The following is a 12479-nucleotide window of genomic DNA, read 5'->3' as shown; positions in this document are numbered from 1 at the left end:
CTGTCTATCAAGTACATGACTCAGGTCGTGAAAGTACTATTTTAACATGGACACATGAAAAACTGGTTGCACAGAAGATAACTCTAGAGGTAAAGCTAGTCGATACGCCACAAGCCCAATCCTTTTAAGAATTGGATAAGGCCCTATATATCTTGGGATAAGCTTCACTTTTCTATCAAATCTCATGATACCCTTCATTGGAGATACCTTTAAAAATACATAGTCACCCTCTTTGAACTCAAGATCGCAGCGTCTTATATTTGAGTATGACTTTTGTCGGCTTTGAGCTATTTTAAGTTATTTCTGAATAAGTTTCACCTTTTTCAAGGTATCATGTACTATGTTTGGCCCAATAAGCTTCATTTCACCTAACTCAAACCACCGTACAAGCGAATGACACCGCCTCCCATATAGGGCCTTGAAAGGAGCCATCTGAATGCTTACTTGATAATTGTTATTATATGTGAACTCAATCAAAAGTAGATGATCATCCTAGTTTCCTTTAAAATCAAGAACACATGCTCGTAACATATCTTCTAAGGTATGAATTATCCTCCCATATAGGGCCTTGAAAGGAGCCATCTGAATGCTTACTTGATAATTGTTATTATATGTGAACTCAATCAAAAGTAGATGATCATCCTAGTTTCCTTTAAAATCAAGAACACATGCTCGTAACATATCTTCTAAGGTATGAATTATCCTCTCAGCTTGCGCGTCCGTTTGAGGGTGAAAAGTTGTACTTAGATTAACTCGGATACCCAGACCTTCCTGAAAACTCTGCCAGAACTGGGCAGTAAACTGTGCACCCCTATCAAAAATAATAAACATGGGAGAACCATGCAACCGAACAAATCTCATTTATGTATAATGTTGCATACTGGGGTGCCGTGTAGGTTATTTTGACTGGAAAAAAGTGAGCTGACTTAGTGAGTCGGTCTACTATAACCCAAATAGAGTCATGTTTCTTAAAAGTTCGCAGCAAGCCCACCACAAAATCCATATTTATTCTCTCCCATTTCCATTATGGTATTTCAATGACTTGAGCTAAGCCACCTGGCCTCTGGTGTTCAGCTTTTACTTACTGGCAGGTTAGGCACCGTGATACGTAATCTGCAATATCTCGCTTAATATTATTCCACCAATAAACATCCCTCAAATTATGATATATTTTGGTAGAACTTGGATGTCTACATTAGGCACGCACAAGCAGCCATCAAGTCTCATCACACTATTCTAATCAAGTGTAAAATTCTTAATCTTGCCACCGAGGACACCTTCCTTGAGCTTAAGCAAGCTAGGGTCATCAAATTGTTTGGCTTTAACTTGCTCTACTAAAGTAGACTTAGCACCCATACTTGCTATCAACCTTCCATCATAATTCTCATCGAGACGAACCTCTTGGCTAGCTATTTGTTGGGCTTCCTTAACTATTGGACGTTCGACCACACACAACCTGGTCAAACTCCCCATGGATCTTCTGCTCAGAGCGTCAACAACCACATTCGCTTTGTCGGGATGGTAACAGATATTATAATCATAATCTTTAAGCAACTCCAACCACCTACGTTGTCTCAGATTCAACTTTTTTTGCTTGAATATATACTGCAAACTTTTGTGATTTGTATAAATGTCACATTGCTCTCCATAAAGGTAGTGACACCATATTTTTAGACCAAAAACAACTGTTGCTAGCTCAAGATCGTGGATAGGATAATTTCTCTCATGATTATTTAACTGCCTAGAAGCATAAGCAATTACCTTGTCATTCTGCATAAGAACACATCTTAATCCTACTCTTGAAGCATCGCAAAAGATCACAAATTTACCTGTAGGGGTAGGTAGAGTCAGGATTGGGGCTGTAGTCAACTTGTTCTTGAGTTCTTGAAAACTTTTCTCACAAGTTTCAGACCATTGAAACTTCATATTTTTCTGAGTTAACTTTGTCAATGGGGGAACTTCACATTTTTCTGAGTTAACTTTGTCAATGGGGAACTACTGAAGACAACCCTTCTACAAAACGGCGATAGTAACCTGCCAACCCTAGAAAACTGTGAATCTCTATAGGGGTCGTCAGCCTAGGCCAACTCTTAACTGCTTCAATTTTTGTGGGTCTACTCTAATTCTTTATTTCGAGACCACGTGTCCCAAAAATGTAACTATATCAAGCTAAAATTCACATTTAAAAAATTTGGCATAAAGCTGACGGTCATTGAGTATCTGAAAAACTGTTCTCAAGTGATTTTCATGCTCTTTCTAGCTACGGTAATATACAAAAATATCATCGATAAATACTATGAGAAAGGTATCTAAGAAAGACTTGAAGACTCTGTTCATTAAGTCCATAAAAGCTGATGGTGCATTGGTCAACCCAAAGGACATCACTAAAAATTCATAATGACTGTACCGAGTCCTGAAAGCTATTTTTGGGATGTCTGCTTCTCTGATTTTTAACTGATGGTATCCCGATATCAGATCTATTTTTGAGAAATAACCCTGCAACAGATCAAATAAATCATCTATCATGAACAGTGGATATTTATTTTTGATAGTAACCTTATTCAGCTAGCGGTAATCTATACACATCCGTAGGGAACCATCTTTTTTTTTCCTTCACGAACAACACTGGAGCACCCCAAGGAGAAACACTAGGTCGAATAAAACCCTTATCTAAGAGGTCTTGTAACTGCTTCTTGAGTTCATTTAGCTCAAATTGAGCCATGTAATGAGGAATCGAGATTGGTTGAGTTCGTGGCAATGTGTCTATGCCAAACTCAATCTCCCTATCTGGTGGTATCGTTGAGAGATCATCCGGGAACACGTCTGAAAACTCTTTCACAATCGATACTGATTCAAGCAGTGGGGAGCGAACTTTCATATCCCGTACATGTGCTAGATACACCAAACACCTGCCGCTCACTAGTTTTCTAGCCTTAAGGTAAGAAATAAACTTACCCACAGGTGTACCCACTTCCTCTAATTAATAATTTGATCTTCCCCAATAAATGAGAATTTAACCGTCTTTGCATGGCAATCAACTGTAGCATGACAAGAAGATAACCAATCTATGCCAGCTATGATGTCAAAGTCTACCATATCTAACAAGTTCAAATCGGCTAATGTTTCTCAGCCCAGAACTGTGATGATGCAGTTTTTGAATGTATACTCAACTTTAACAGATTCCCCTATAGGTGTGGAAACCTCAAATGAAACCCCTAATTTTTCTGTGCTTTTCCAAACTTGACACAAAAATAAGAAGACACATAGGAGAAAGTTGAACCGGGATCAACTAATACATAAGCAAGGCGACCACAAACAGAGAGAATACATGTAATAACTATGTTAGACGACCCAGCATTTTGCCTGTCTAGAACTTCATACAATCTGGCTGGTCCGCTCCTCCCTGAGCTCCACCTCTATTGGCACCACGCCCGGTCTGAGTATTAGATTCCCAAACTGGAGGAGGTGCAACTATAGAATTACCCATGGATGTTGCCTGTCTGGTTGGAGTTTTCCCCGTAGCTTGTCCAAGCAATGGATAATCTCTCTTAATATGACCCGGATTATGGAAGTGGAAACAACCTTTCTTGCTCAAAAGGAATTTCCTTGGATGTCGTTTGCTGCACGAAGGACATATAGGATAGGAGGACCGAGGTTGTTCATGACTACTTGAACTTTTCCCCTAATGGGCCTGACCTTTACTATGCTGGCTATGTCTAAGTGGAGCTGGATAAGGAGATGAGTGAGCCGTTGATTGAATGTGAGCTGAATGATTCATTTTCTTACCCCCAACAGAAAATCTACTATAAATACCTGTTGTTTTAGCCTTCTTGCTGTTATCTCTAGCTTCACTGGCGATTTTATCAAAAGCCTCCTTACGCGTAGCGATATTGACAGCCTAAAGATAAGTCTTGTCATCCTGATGTGAAGTCATATCTTTTGCCATATGTGTATTCAAGCCTTCAATTAACCTTCTCAATTTTTCTCTCTCTGTCGGTATCAAATTAGGTGCATACTCTGCCAATTTTATAAATTCCATCACATATTCAGTCACTGACATGGTACCCTGTTGAAGATGTTCGAACTGGGGTCGGAGCTCATCCATCCGACTGTTAGGCAAGAACTTGGCCCTAAAAGCTTCTTTGAACTGGGGCCAAGTAAGTGGCGTAATGTGGAATCTCTGACCTTCTTGTAACCTCTCCACCATTGCCCTATTGCACCCTTAAATCTAAACCCAATCAACTCTATGACTTGTGTTTCAAGATAATGCAAAGAAACAAACATTTCCTCTATCTCTTCCAAAAATAACATTGGTTCATTTGGTTATCGGTACCATTATAAGTAGGAGGGTTTAATCTTAGAAAGGCAAGTGGATCAATTTTTCCTATTGGTAACTGCACTGTGTGGGCAATATTTGCAGGGACAACTGGTGGTGGTACCTCGAGTGGAGCTTGATAATCATCTCCTATAACCTCTTTATCTGAATCATGAGGGTCTTGAGGAGGAGCATGAACAGGTGCAGCCCAGCCACCAGTCGGAGGGGTTTGGGACTCCAGAAAGTCCAAAATTCTGTCAATTCAATTATCCTGCTGATGTGGTGGTACCCGATCATTAACAACCTGCTGAGGTGGAGCTTATGCTTGTCTTGTGGCCCTACCACGAGCTTGATTACCTCAGGCATTTCCACCTCTACCCTTAGCATTTTGACCTATACCTCTGCCACATTCTCTAACTGCAGCTGATACTATTAGTGCGGCTTGCACCTCTGGTGCTACTTCTTGATGATTAGCAGCTGGTATCTCAACATTGTTAGCAGCAGAGAATGAAGTTGATCTTGTTCTAACCATATTGTTTGGGCTGAAACGAGAGATAAATGGGTTTTAGATTCTGAAACGTTTATCTCTAACGCACGATATAAGAATCAAAGGAGAAAAACAAAATTCCTAACATGTCCTACACCCTCCCAAATATAAGTATGGTGCACAACATACGCATATTTGAAACTCTGCTAGACACGGATCATGACTCCCTAGAACTCCGTAAACCTGGTTGCTCTAATACTAACTTGTCATACCCCCAAACTGGGGTGGGACATGATTGGCACTCAACCTTTACCACTCGTTGAGTGACCCTATACTATTTGTATCAAACTTCAAGTTCAATAGAAAAGAAACTAACATGCTTAAATATTAATTCTAATCAAATTGCAGTTCTTAAGTTGGCTGATAAAATATAATAAATAAAGGAAAAATTCTAAAATATTTTAATACTTACCCACTAACAAGTCATGAGCCTCTAGAATATGAAAAATAAAATTTAAAATACATAGCCTACGGGGGGCATCACCCGAAAATAAAATAAACATAAAAAAAGTTATAAATAATAGTCTGAAAAGGGTCCGCTACCGCTGGGATGAATCAACAGAGTCTGTAAACTGTATGTAGAATATCTCTTCTAGCCACGTGCCTCATTACTTGCGTCCTCAATACCTTCCACATGGCGTAGCAGGCCCAAACGGGATAAGTATCACCAAAGGATACCCAGTACGTCTCATAGGCTACCTCCTAAAAAGGCGAAGCGAGACCTTCTAGAAAATATAAGAAAGAAAAGGGATATACAGAAAATCATATAAATCATATAAAATTTTACAACCAAGTAATAAGCTGGAAACTGAAACTGTAAGCTAAACTAAAACTTAACGTAGAAATTGAGCCCATAAATGATATCTGAAATAGAAACTGAGTTATATATATTTTAAGATATAATTTTTCAAAGTTAATTGTTACGCATAGTGGCCCTACATACGTGACATCTGGGAACACGTACCGGGGAGTATCGGCCTATCTCCCCAACAAACAGTTGGCACCTACAAGCGTGGGGTAGGTAACCCTGACATCATGGCACTCACGCTGGGGAGGTTGACCGCTTCTCCCTACTGAATGTAACTATCACAAATAAAGGCACATAACAATTGGTAATACACATAAGCATGTATTTATGTCATATATAATGTCGTATTGAATAAGAATAAGTGAACTGAGTATTGGATCACGAGAAGGCATGACTTAGCTTTATCTAACATATAGAGCACAAGAGTTATGATGGAATTTCCTACTAGGAAAGTAAATCTCAACTTACCTCAATTTGCCTTTCGGTCCAATCGTACGTTCAAGATGAGCCACAATTAAATTTCAAAACCGTCACGATCATGATATTGATAAATAGAATAATTAGTGAGCTAGGGAAACAATCTTTCACTGGCAAGGGACAAAAGAACCTTTGCTGCTTCAAAACATCTTACATGCCTAACAAGGAAAATCATACCAATTAAAATTCTTTACTACACACACACACACACACACACACACACACACACACATATATATATATATATATATATATATATATATATATATATATATATATATATATATATATATATTTCTCAACAAGGTTTAGTCCACGAGCAAATTTATCAAAACAAAAGGAAAAAATCACCAGTACAAGAGATTATGACCAAATACCTTAGCTTTTCTAACATTTTCCCCCTAATGTACTGTGGATGTCATCTATTTCGTTGTAGAAGAGTTAATTCATCTCAATCTTATCACTTCAATATTTCAAAATTTCTCCAAATACACACTCAAAACATAACTTTTGTCTACAACTAAAATACTTATCTCCATATGTACTTGGTAGTTAAAGAACAAAGGAGGAAGAACTAATAAAGAATGAAACCTAGTGCACTGTGTCAACAGGGAGATGTTACATGTGTAACTCGGCAGAAGCTGTACGCCATTCTCCTTAAGCTTCTGTTTCCAATCCTTAGAAAATGTTTCTTTCCTTTTTTTTCCTTTTTCCAATTGCCAACACTTATTGGGGTTGCTGGTTTCTTTCCCTTTAACATATGCCATTCTCTTTAATTTGTACCCTTAGCTAGTGGCCCATGTAAATATTACTTAAATCAATATCTTAGTAAAAGTGGTCATAACCTACTTTAGAAAAGCAACCAACAAACTTAGACAAATGTGACTTTCATTCTTCTTTTTAAAAATAATGTAAGTCTAATCATATTCATTAAATTTGCCACCTATGCTCTCCATGGACTTTGGTCTAACATTTACTATTCAGTGATATACCCCTGAAAAAATATAACATACTATGATCACGATAATAAACATATCTCATTCATATCATTAGGCTAGTAATCGGCGTATTTAGAGTCTAAATATTCCCGGGGCCTTACAATATAGCACTAGAATTATCACAAAATATTTGAATAGATTTAAAAGATAATTTATAGTCACCCAGTTGATGAGACATCCGTAGTAACTGTGCGCAGCACTGTCCAATAGAAATATACTCTGCCTCAGTTGTGGATAATGCAACTAAGCCTTGTTTCTTAATGTTCCATGATATTAATGTCTTTCCCAGTAATTGGCATATTCCACTAGTGCTTTTTCTGTCTTCCTTATCACCTGCAAGATCAACATCTTAAAAACCTTCAAGTTTAAAATTGTTAGAACGTGGATACCACAGTCCATATGAGATAGTTCTGATGAGATAACGAATTATTCTCTTTACTGCAATCAGATGTGATTCCTTAGGAGCTGACTGAAACCTGGCACATTTACACACACTGAACATAATATCTGGTCGACTGGCAATTAAGTAAAGTAAACAACCAATCATTCTACGGTATTTAGTTATATTAACTGAATTTCCCTTTTTGTCTTTGTCGAGACTTGTTGATGGGCTCATTAGCATACCAATTGCTTTAGCACTGCTCATGCCGAACTTTTGAATCAATTCCTTTTGTATATTTGGTCTGACATACAAAAGTTCTTTCCTCAGATTGTTGATTTTGAAGTCCAAGGAAAAACGTAAACTCTTCCATAATGCTCCTTTCAAACTCACTTTGTATGAGATTAGCAAATTCCTTGCATAAAAGAGGATTAGTACTTCCAAAAATAATATCATCAACATAGACTTGGATAATAAGATTACCTCTTGATGATCTTTTGATAAATAATGTAGTATCTACTCTACCTCTTGTAAAATCACGATCAAATAGAGCTTAGCCTTCCGTACCAGGATCGAGGAGCCTGTTTGAGTCCATACAGTGTCACGACCCAGAATCCCACCACAGGAATCGTGATGGCACCTAGTCTCTAAGACTAGGTAAGCCGATTTTCATTGCATTTTCAAGTCCCAAATAACATAACGGAGCTGTTCCATCTATTGGAATCGCATTCCGACCCCGATATCAAAAAATCAACCTCCCGGTCAAACTTTTCAAAATTTTGAGTTTTGCCATTTCAAGCTTAATTCCACTACGGACCTCCAAATAATTTTTCGGACACGCTCCTAAGTCCAAAATCATCATACAGAGCTAACGGAACCAACGGAACTCCATTCCGCAGTCGTCTTTATATAGTTTCGACTACGGTCAATATTCTAGGACTTAAGCTCCCTCTTTAGGAACTAAGTGTCCCAAATCACTCTGAATCATTCGTAATTCAAACTCGACCACACACACGGGTCATAATACATATTGTGAGGCTTCTTGAAATCTTAAGTCACTGAACGGGGCGTAAATTCTTAAAACGACAAGTCGGGTCGTTACATTCTCCACCTCTTAAACAAACGTTCGTCCTCGAACGTGCTAAGAATCTTTCTGAGGACTTTAAATTACTGAGTATATTCTTGCACACATACTTGTGAGTGATTTTACATTCCCGCAATTTAATACGAGTCCGACAATACCAACTTAATTGAGATTATTTCTTTTCTCCATTCTTATAAGCTTTAAAGCAAAATCCCTAACTCTCCAATCATTTCCAAAATATGCTTGAATTCTCACAACAACGCACAGTATTAGTCTTAACTGGCTATAGCAACTCGTGCCTATGCACATATAAATTTCCTCAATTGTGTTGAAGTAATTCAAAACTTTCTCTGGGGTGCTACATTATTCCCCGCTTAGGATCATTCACCCTCAAACACATAACATAATTTATCTCTTCCTTTGCAAATCTCAATCCCCCAAATTTTACTAACTCCCAAAATTTTCAGAAATTTCGGCAGAGTCTCCCCTGTAATTGGTCCTATCCACCTGCCAGAGTAACACCCAAACAACTCCTAACAATATGTCCACAACCCAACAAAATATCACAGGGTATATATCAATAACATTAATCTCAGCATTGCCTGATCATAATGATATCAGGACATGAAGCACATCATATGTATGCTCATCACCACATCTCTGGTCTTAAAAGTTGTTCATAATTAATTCCAATATCATCAATTAATCTCATATTAACTATCACCTAATTTCAAATTTTCATAATACTGACAACAGAACGTGAGGCATAAAGACCTCATGATTACTTACTCGGATTAATGAGTCACATTTAACGCCACCTAGACACTCACCTCATAGGCTAAAACTCAATATTTACAGCATAAAAATTGATGAATATGAATAGAAAATACACAAGCATTATCAAATAAGCCTAACAGGAATGACTCCCTATTAATATTATTGCACAAATTAAATTTTACAAGGGAGAGTTTTAAACTCATAAATATTTCACCACAAGGACCTCGTCCTTATATAACTTCCATCGCGGCTTGCATCCCGGTTTAAATATTTTACATCATGTAAAATTGCGAGGATCTCGTCCTCAAATCCGAATCATAATTATGTTTCACATTGTGCCAACTGAAATTTCAACTTTCCTTTCTTTCTTCTTTTCAATATATTTCATAAACAATTTTCACAACATATAATGAACTCTCATACCGGTAGGGTGTATAATTCATAAAAATTGGAATTAATTATTCCGAAATACATTAAACCCACTGTATTGAATAATAAATTTTTTTTTTTTTTTTTGGGACTTATAACCCTCAATGATACACAAAAATAAAGTGACAAACACAGGCTCACATCTTTAAATCTCCCAACAGGGATACACATATAAGTGGGTCACAAATTTACAAAGCTCACCCATAAGTGGAGCATAATAGGATGATTCACCTCAATATTCAGAACCGAATCAAATTAAGAAAAATATCATTTTATAATAAAAATCAGGATCGTACCTGTAACGACACCATCTATTGTATTGGCCTCAGCCAAATCATAGTGATTAAATCAACGGTTCGGGCCTCCACCTCTTAGGCGCCCACTACCCGCCTGTCCTCCACCTCTAGCTGACTGTGCATATGGAGTATCAATTGGAATAAAGCTTGTAGCTAGAGTGTTCTGATGAAATCCACCCCTCCCAAGTCTGGGACAATCTCTCATGATATGCCTAGTATCATCACACTCATAACAACCCCTATGAGGTCGCGGCTACTCGTATTGAGTTTGTGCCGGATAATTGGAATAACCATTGTAAGAATCTCGTGTCGGTGGTGCACTGTAAACTGGAGCACTCCGAGTATTCTGATGTGCGGACTGAGCTGACCGACTGCTCGAGCCTTCTCTATAATGGGTTCTAGCTGAAGAGTAAAATCCACTGAACCCTCCAGATCTTCGAGACCTTTTATCCTCCTTAGACTCCCTTTCCTCGCCTAAAACACCCTCAATTTTCCTTGCAATCTCCACTACTTATTGAAATGGAGCATCAGTTTGCAATTCTCGAGCCATGCATATTTTGATATCATAATCGAGCCCCTCAATGAATCTGCGGACCCGTTCTCTGATTGTAGGAACCAAGATAGGTGCATAACGGGCTAACTCACTGAACCTAATAGCATATTCTGACACTGTCATAGTGCCTTGATGCAACCGTTCAAACTCGGTGTGCCACGCATCTCTGAGAGTCTGGGGAACAAACTCTTTCAAGAACATTTCCGAAAATTGAGCCCAAGTTGGTGGTGTGGCATCGGCTGGTCTACCTTCTTCATAGATTTTCCACCACCGATACGCTGTGCCTAATAGTTGAAATGTAGTAAAAGAAACTCCGCTCACTTCCACAATACCCATGGTGCGGAGAATACGTTGACAATTTTCCAGAAATCCTTGGGCATCCTCTGTAGCTGTGCTACTGAAAGTTGGTGGATCATATTTCTTAAACCTTTCAAGTCTCTTTTGTTCTTCTTCTGATGCCTCGGGCCTGACCTCCGGCCGAACCGGAATAACAGGTTGTACCGGTACTACACCCGAAACCTGACCAATGTGAACCTGTTGCTCTAGAGTGGTGGTAGGAGTCTGAGTTACTCCCCCAATTTGCGAAATATTTGGTGCAACAGAGATCAATCCCGCCTGAGTTAATGTACCAAATATACTCAGGAACTGTGCTAAGGTCTCCTGAAGTCCCGGGGTAACAACAGGTGCTTCTGGTACCTGTCCCCCAACTAGAGCTACTAGTGGCTCCCCAACTATTGTTCTGACAGGTGCTCTAGTCGTAGCACGTGCCCTTCCTCGACCTCTACCTCGGCCCCGGCCTCTTGCAGCCCTAGCAGTATGTGCGGATGCCTGTTCAGCTAACCCGGTAGCACGTGTCCTCACCATATGTGAGAGAATAAAGATACAAAGGCTCAAATTCCAAATTCAACAAATTCCACACGACAAGAATGAAAGAAATGGAAATTTTCTAACAGTTATGTAGCCTCTCGAAGATAAGTACAGACGTCTCCTTACCGATCCGCAAGAATCTACTAGACTCGTTCGTGACTCGTAGAACCTATGAACCTAAAGCTCTGATACCAACTTGTCACGACCCAGAATCCCACAACAGGAGTCGTGATGGCACCTAGTATCTAAGACTAGGTAAGCCGATTTTCATTGCATTTTTTAAGCCATTTTCTTTTTTAATTTAATTAAGTAACCAAAACTAACAGCCAAAATAATCACAATATACAACCTCCCAGGACTGGTAGTACTGAGTCACGAACTCTAACTGAATACATAGAATGATCACGAGGACCGAATATACAATATTGTTTGATTAAAAGTTAACACTACAATGAAATGGAAAGACTCCAAGGGACTGCGACAACAAAGCAGCTCTACCTTGAATCCTTACGATCCCGCTTTAATTCTTCTCAAGTCCAATAACTCCAATACCTGGATCTGCACAAAAATGTGCAGAAGTGTAGAGTGAACACACCACAACGGTGCCCAGTAAGTATCAAGACTAACCTCAATGGAGTAGAGACGAGGTACAGTCAAGACACTCACTAGTCTAATAACCTGTGCAATATAATATACAAAATGATAGGAAACAAATAATAATAATATTAAAGGCAGGATAAAACAACCAGTGATATGCACAACAGACAACAACAATACCATTAATATCACTCAACAATTAATAAACATAATTACACCCAATTAAATCAAGCCCTTCAAATAAATGTCTTTCACATATTTCTTCCAAATAACTCTATTTCAAATATAATTTTCTCAAATAATTATTTTTTAAATATAATTCTTTCAATAAATCTTTTCAAATACAATTTCC

At 38.5% G+C, this 12479-nt stretch overlaps 1 protein-coding gene across 1 annotated transcript; it reads right to left on the bottom strand.

Moving 5' to 3' along the window:
* Window positions 1–1236: 1236 nt before the first annotated feature.
* Window positions 1237–4207, bottom strand: LOC142166895 (uncharacterized). The gene is made up of 5 exons (XM_075226642.1): window positions 3972–4207; window positions 3382–3620; window positions 2408–2496; window positions 1638–1770; window positions 1237–1544 (listed from the first exon to the last, which is right to left on the bottom strand). The coding sequence occupies exons 1-5, from the start codon at window positions 4205–4207 to the stop codon at window positions 1237–1239; spliced, it is 1005 nt and encodes a 334-aa protein (XP_075082743.1).
* Between the last annotated feature and the right edge of the window lie 8272 nt (window positions 4208–12479).

Source organism: Nicotiana tabacum, chromosome 2, assembly GCF_000715075.1.
Source record: "Nicotiana tabacum cultivar K326 chromosome 2, ASM71507v2, whole genome shotgun sequence".
Taxonomy (NCBI): Eukaryota; Viridiplantae; Streptophyta; class Magnoliopsida; order Solanales; family Solanaceae; genus Nicotiana; species Nicotiana tabacum.
This window is presented reverse-complemented; position numbering and strand designations above follow the sequence as displayed.

What these genes read in the sequence shown, in the direction of transcription:
- LOC142166895 (XM_075226642.1), bottom strand. Translation starts at nt 4,207, where the DNA reads ATGGTGGAGAGGTTACAAGAAGGTCAGAGATTCCACATTACGCCACTT. An exon ending in AGGAGCGGACCAGCCAGATT is followed by an intron (nt 2,497 to 3,381) that starts GTATGAAGTTCT and finishes GATCTGTTGCAG; the next exon opens with GGTTATTTCTCAAAAATAGA. An exon ending in CTACCTTTATGGAGAGCAAT is followed by an intron (nt 1,545 to 1,637) that starts GTGACATTTATA and finishes AGTTGCTTAAAG; the next exon opens with ATTATGATTATAATATCTGT.